The sequence below is a fragment of the Pinus tabuliformis genome, chromosome 4_1, assembly GCF_031772625.1.
Source record: "Pinus tabuliformis cultivar Carrire ecotype Pingquan chromosome 4_1, CPIR1, whole genome shotgun sequence".
Taxonomy (NCBI): domain Eukaryota; kingdom Viridiplantae; phylum Streptophyta; class Pinopsida; order Pinales; family Pinaceae; genus Pinus; species Pinus tabuliformis.
Window position 1 is genome coordinate 142,216,609 of NC_142303.1, and position 7,567 is coordinate 142,224,175.

General features: G+C 37.4%; 1 protein-coding gene across 1 annotated transcript in view; it reads left to right on the forward strand.

Annotated features, from left to right (window-relative positions):
- LOC149174599 (amino-acid permease BAT1 homolog) overlaps nt 1-2,071 on the forward strand; it is a 261,107-nt gene extending 259,036 nt beyond the window's left edge. The window contains exon 8 of the mRNA XM_089419358.1: nt 1,425-2,071. Within this exon, the coding sequence (XP_089275484.1) occupies nt 1,425-1,772 (348 nt within the window). The 3' untranslated portion in view covers nt 1,773-2,071. The remainder of the gene's footprint in view (nt 1-1,424) is intronic.
- Nucleotides 2,072-7,567: the final 5,496 nt, after the last annotated feature.

Consider the following 7,567-nt stretch of genomic DNA (forward strand, 5'->3'; position numbering starts at 1 on the left):
TTAATATATGAAGCTCGATAAGCCAACACATGCATGTATCGTGAATGTCGTAAGACTATTATTTCGATGTTTGCGTTATATGTTTTTTTCACATGTACTAGGGAAATTGAACTATTTCGGTGGCTTTGGTACTTATCTTGTTGAAGGTGTGTTGTATTTGGTTTTATGATCGTGGTTGTCTTGTGAACTACTTTCCAAGTTAACTAATGATCCTCTTATGCTCTTGTGTGTCTCTTTTAGAATAGTACTATTACTTTTCTTCTAGAGGCTCACTTTCTTTCTCCTTGTCGTGAAAGTACCTTATATACATCGCAATTGTATGCCTCACAGTGTCAACTTACTTGCTTGTTTCAAAGAATGTTGTATAACCTCTTATGTTAATAATGGCAGCCAAGGTAAATCCCTAAGGACAATGCAAATCGGCTATATTTTCGGTTGGAGCTTCTAATCCAAACAGTGTGAGGTCTAATTGGGACTTCACATCGGGGAGACCCCCTTGGTTGACGGATTTCCAGCACCGTCAACATCTCCCTGCCACTTTCTCAACCGGGGCTATCAAAGGGATCTCCTAGAATGATACACTCCACCTCTAGTGTAACTCCTGAAGTGAATGCACTTCAACTGTGAGAGTAACTTCCAATATGAATGCACCCTACCCATAGCTGAAGATGACTACAAGTGCACCCTCTCTCCACCCAACCAGCCAACTGATCTGCTACTCAATTCGCTACAGATGAATGGAGAACAACTCAGAGCAACCAGTAATCTAACAGAAGGCATCCCAACAACAAGGGAATATTTGATGTGTACTATATTCTCAATTGCGTGCAGCTTGAAGTCATGTAAATCGGTGGAGGATCCTCCAGCACTAACAGATTCACACTTAAGATGGAATGCTAATTTCATTTTCTAAATCATCTCTAAAAATTTCTTTCACAAAAATTTTACTTCTCGCTATCGTCTGATAAATGGATCTGATACTTATGTTCTTCGACTTAATATGTATATTTTGAAAATGTGCTTCCTTTTTTTGAATCACACCTTTTACTATGTCAAACTAGTATTTTCGGAAGGCAAGAATCTCCTAGATAATATCTATATTCCAAAGAAATGTTCCAATTTCTTGCAGTTCTCACTTATTTTGTCATTTTATTTACATGTTATTGTATTCCATAAGATGGTGTATAAATTAATCGTGATGCTGCAATATAATGTACACCTTGAATTTAAAATTTGTATCTATTTCACACAGATGCTGATTGTTTTATTTCGTCTTAATGCCATCTTTATTCCTTTTATTAATAATTTACAGTTAAGATATATTCCATTGTCAAAACCCATAATGAATTTCAATGCAAATATCTGATTATCATACCTGATTTATGTTCATTTTTAATGATATTGGTACTTCTACTCCTTTGCAGTCCCTGGGCAGTCTTGTTGCATTCCAAGCTATGGTCTCAATTGCAACAATTGGTTTGTACATTGCATATGCGCTGCCTATTCTGTTCCGTATAACACTCGCACGCAAAACTTTTGTGAAAGGTCCTTTTAATCTTGGTAGATTCAGTCTATTCGTTGGTTGGATAGCTGTTTTATGGGTTGTCACTATTACTGTCCTATTTTCACTACCCGTGGCATATCCAATTACAAAAAATACCCTTAACTATACACCTGTTGCAGTTGGGGGATTATTTGTGCTAACTTTTGGAAGTTGGCTCCTAAATGCAAGGCATTGGTTCAAGGGACCTGTTCCAAATATTGAGGTGTAAGGAATAAAATGGAAGTTTCTACTTACGTTGAATTTATTTCTTTGGTAAAGCAAAGCTGTCTATAGCACTTCATTGCTTTCTAGATAGAAACTATTAATGCTATGACAATCAAATGTTTTTATATCATTCAACAGATTGTAACTCATGTATATCAATTGAGAATTAGGTTGGTCGTTACAATGGCATCGTACTGGGCAGTCATGCATGGTTCATCTCCTCCATATTATTATCGAAACTGAAGGTTTCCAACAAAAGACTTTTATGGGAAACCCTGTACTTGGATTTGAATGAAATTTCAACATGATTGTTAAGCCCTCTGTGTGGATAGAAAGTCCTTCCTTTTTTGGAAATTATGTCTTATATTTATAAAATAATACTTTAAACAAAAAAGGCAAAAAGCAAAAAGGCATATACAGTGAACATAACAACCTCTTTCAAAGAACAATTAAAGCTGAAAGAAAATCTGAATGGGCAGTGAGGTCAAGAGATTGGACATCCTTGATAAAAAGATGTTATTGTGGGGCTAAGATGAAAAGTCCTTACGAAATTTTAATCTTTTAATAGATGAAAGAAGATAAGATTTCTACTATTTTAATTGTAAAGTTGTATTTTACACTAATGCAAGAGTCTTTTGAATAATATTCAGTCAAGGACATTTTATGATTTTAGTATGCAGATAAGATAAGATAATGATAATTTTATTAATGTCTGACTAATGACCTCCAAGGTAGGCTAATGGGACTGCCAAATACAAAGTGCAAACCCAAAAACAGCTCCTATAGAAAGTAAAGCGTTGATCTAAGCTAAGACATGAGAATAGAACTCCAGAAGCAAAAGGGCAGATCTGAGAGAAGGATGTATAATGGGTAGGGACCCAAAATATGGGTTGCCCATAATGTCAGCATATCAGGTATGCTGGAGCTAGCTCCCCTAACATCCAAAGCTGAGTGGAGAAAACTCAAGATAGAAGACTATCCAGAGGAGGACCTAGAGGAGGATCTGGAATGCATGCTGCACTGCTGTGTGTTTAAAAAATGTCTTTGGTTTATGTTAGCGTTATCCTCTTAAAAGGAAAGAGGATCTGGAATGCATGCTGCACTGCTGTGTATTTAAAAAAGGTCCTTGGTTTATGTTAGCGTTATCCTCTTAAAAGCAAAAACTCCAATGCTTGATACATATAGGTTCATAAGTCTCTTTTCCTTGTGGAGGTTGATGTATTATATCTTGGTGTTATTGTGGATGGAAATATGTTGCTGATTACAATCTCATTTTGATTTTCTCTTTGTTCTTAGTGTTTGACTCCAAAAACATATTGTGTTGCATTTACTTTCTTTGTCTTTTGATGTAGTGTTGGGTGTGTGTTATATTCTTTCCACGACTAGCTCCACGCGTTGTATGTTGCGCTGTCCGGGGCAGCGCCTTGAGAATTATTTTTATATATATATTTTTTATTTTTTTATGTGGACCCAATAATAGTTGAGCGAACTCAATGATGGGGAGCGAACCCAAAGATGGTGGGCAGACCTACCCATGGCCTTGTGCATGGGTTTTGTACATGATTTTGGACATGATGGTTTTCTGCCCATGGTATTTTGTAGATCCAGTCAAGGGAACTACGGTTATGTTCTAATCCGGGGTTAATGGTTTGGAGTTTATGAATGTTTCGGCATGTATATATTTGTATTGTAACATTGAAAGGAATATAATGAAAAATCAATATGGTAGTCCCGATTTTGGGATCCAGGTGAAAATCTCTGTGTATATTTGTTTTATTTTCTCGCCATTGTTTATTTTTTGTTTGTAGGTAATTTTTGTACAGGGTTAAAACCTACAAGTAGATCTTTCGTTTGAAGGCAAGTTGCAACTGTTGAATACAATATAAATGTTATAGGGACCTGTTACCCTCCAAAAGTGGGTGACCCCATAGGAGAAACTTTCTCCTAGATTTTTCTTCATCCAACAGTTAGTAGCCCCTGACAACCACTAGTGTAATCGATATATTGTGCCACTTGGTCTCCGCTCCTTGAGCTAGTCATATGTCCCCTCGCCCATCTGTCAAGAGCATATGTTTGAAGGTGGGCTGTATACGGGTGGGACTACTGCAAATCGATTCCAAACACCAAAACTCCAGAAGCCGGAGTTAGTGATGGGACTTGCTTTCATATTGCTTGTATCCTCCTACACTACGGGCGTATGGGTGACGCCTGTAGAGATTTGAACATGGGTGGGACTACTGCAAATCGATTCCAAACACCAAAACTCCAGAGGCCGGAGTTAGTGATGGTGTTGTTGTCGCGCGGATTGACACGACAACGCTCAGACCGGGGGCTGTCACTCTGATCCCCGGTCTCTCCGTTTAAGCCTGTCTCCTACGGCTAAGGGGGGTAGACCCTAGGGAAAGACGAAGGCCAACTGCCAAACAGCTGGGCTGGGAGACGAAATGCACTATGGAAATAAGCACTAAAATGATTCGATGAATACGCTCAGACCAGTGCCTTAAGAGGTCTAAATGATTACTAGCTAGATGATCGAAGAACATGAACCACGGCCAGCAATCATCAGATAAAGAGAGCAATGCTTTAAATATTCAGTAAAACCAGAACGCTCTTCAAACAACGATATCCAGCAAACTAAAAGAAATAAATTGCTTCAAACAACAGAGAAACCAGATATCAATTTCGTGCTCAGATCTCAGCGTGAAAGATACAGCATAAATAAAAGACTGAACTGGCAAGAACAATTTTCAAATTTTTTTTTTTTTTTTTTTTAAATCTAGAAATCTAATTAAATCCTAATCTGACAAAAGAAATTATTATTTATTTTTTTTTTTTTAAAAAAAAAAAAAAAAAAAAAAAATCTAATTTAAAATCTAAAATTTAAAAGACCTAAAAAAAAAAAAAAAAAAAATCTAAAACCTAAATTAAAATCTGAGGAATTTAAACTAAAATTTATCTAAAACAAAAGGTTAAAACTAAGCCTAAAAGCTAACTAAAATAAAACATTTTTTTTTTTTTTTTTTTTTTTATATATTAAAAAAAAAGAACAACTAAAACATTAACTAAACTACAGCAACCATAAACTAAAAAAAATTAAAACTATATGAAAACTTTAAATAAACTAAATTTTAATAAACCTAAACTAAAATTAAAATCTGATTACAACACAACTATACGGTATTCAAATTTAAAAAAAAAAATACAAACGCTGGAACCTAAACTAACCTACGCTGAACCCACGACAACGCCAACGCACAAAGACAAACCCGAAATCAAGTGAAGGCTGATTACATGGAACGTGAATTTAAAATCACCCAATACAAACGATTTATGATACGCTGGCCCTTAAACTGGAAAACCAATTCAGAAATACGAATACGCACACCTGTGGAGTCTTCAACCGATGGCGGGGGTCGATGGTAACACGCTCTGGCAGACCAAGGAATCACGCACAGGGTTCCGCAGGCAGAACCAGGTGTTCAATGGAGCAAAACGAGCTCTCAGGAATGCCCTCACGCCAATCCACGAATCGCTCAGCTCGTGTGAAAGCCCGTGTGGATTTTCTAGAAGCTTGCAGACGGCGGTATGATCTTCAGATTTTTGTTTGAGCGGCCACAAACTCTCCTCACGGCAGCCACTAAATCGAAAAACTAATATGGGCACGGTCTTGTTGTTTGCTGCCCTGATGCCAAACGCAAACAACTACACCAGAGCTGTGATAGCACATAAGTGGACAAAGAAACTTTCAAACAGATCAAATGTAACCCTCTTCTGAGAATACAAGATGCGTTGGCCAAGAAAATTATCGGGGAAATGCAGAGTCGAATCACTTCAATGAAAAGAGATTTTCGTACCTGGCGTCTGAGAGACGGATTCGCTGAAATTTTACCTGAGTGCTTTGTGCTGCTGAGACCAAATCTGAAGATTCACTCAAATAATGATTTCGTTTTGCCTGTTTGAAGCATGAATTCCATGCATTTTCGCTGTGGACAGGGAAAATGGCGGACAGAACAGTGTAATGATAACCCTGGAAAACAACAAATAAGAGCCCGGCAGATATATGCAAAACTTCAAAATAAGACCACTTCAAAATTTACCTAGAATTACTAGGAAATTACAGCTCTTGGACAGCCAAATTTGACACTAATTGCAGTAATGTTTTCAAGCTATCAAGCATTTGAACTTTACTGTGAAATAAAGAAAATCCCTCATGTAAAACAGGAAATAAACCCTAAAAGATTAACCCAGGGCACAAACAGCTGGGCTCTGCACAGAACAGCTTGTGGGAGTCGGCTGGTTCAGCCCAGAACTTCCCCAAACGCCCACAAATAACCTCCACCTAAAAGTTTCCTGCACAACTCAAGCAAGCATCAGCAAAAAGGGCAAGAAATGCTGCCAGATTTCAAGAGAAAATGGAGATACCTGCCATTTTCCAGAAACCCTACAACATTCAGACCCTAGCACGTGAGCAAGATACCTGTACTCACAATGCTCTGAAAAAAATCAGCTATTTTAACTGTTGAAAACTGAAATATGCAGAAATTCAAACACCTCACAGCAGTTCCAGAGAGTAACACCAGCCAGTTTGAACCCCAAAGTCTTTTTATTAATCAGAAATCAGTTTACAAGAGAGCTTTCAGTACAGACTCACAGATCAGATAAACCTGAAAATGACCTCCTAAGACCCTACATAAAGGAAATGATCCCAACGGCTAGTTTTGGGTGATCCACAAAAATATTATTATTTTATTGCTTAGGGTTTTTGCTTTATGCTTTTTATTTTTTATTATTTTTTATTTTTCAAATTTTTTAATTTTTTAATTTTAATTTTTTTTTTTTATATATGAATTTATTATTTTTATTCATTAAAAAAAAAAAAAAAAAAATTAAATTTATTTTAAGACGGATCATCAAACCCAGCCGTTGGAATCATCACCTAGCACCTAGGACCTAGGACTCATGAGGGGATTTACAACATTTTCAACCCTCAAGACACATTTCATCATGATTTTTTTACAATTTTTACAATTTACATCTCAAAGGGATGAATCCACTTTAACATAGACCCTCATAGACCACCCAGATCTGCGACACAACTATAATCTAGCAGAGTAACACGCTAGGATTCTCCTAAAGTCCTAATAACGAAATGCATCCCGGCTTTGGGGTTGGGTTTGAAGGAAAACTCTGCCGATCCATGGATCGGTGAGACTAAAAACCTCCCGGGACGCAGATCGTCATTAGAAAGTTAGGTCCACCTAGGCAACTTTACATACATGACTCTGATCTGCTTAGATTATTTACATTTCAAACATGCAGACTGGGTTTACAACAAAAATGATCAAGCTGTCGATGACTGTAGGCTGGCACGGACATGTCGCTCAGGCGCTATCCTTCTCTGCCAACAGGAAGGAGGTGTACTGCATGGGTAGTTGACCAGTAGTGGTCAACATCTGGCTCTACTTGGGGACACGTTGCTGCACTGGTAGGAATGTGAGAATCCAGAATCTGCATCCATACAACACACAAATAAAAATAAGTAGCGTCCATTCCCAAATCATCATATGCATTAAGTACAGGAAAAATAAAAGCTCTTCATTTATTGACTAACTAATAACATGTAAAGTAAATCTAATCCTAAAAACAGAAATAAAATGCTGAAAAGACAAGGAGTAGGGATAGAAATACAATACAAAAGATGCCCCATGGCATCAGATATCATCTCTGAAGAACAGCTTGAGCATTTGGCCGTTCGCTGGTAGATGAAGTGGTTCACCATCCAATCTGCTCAAGTGGAAC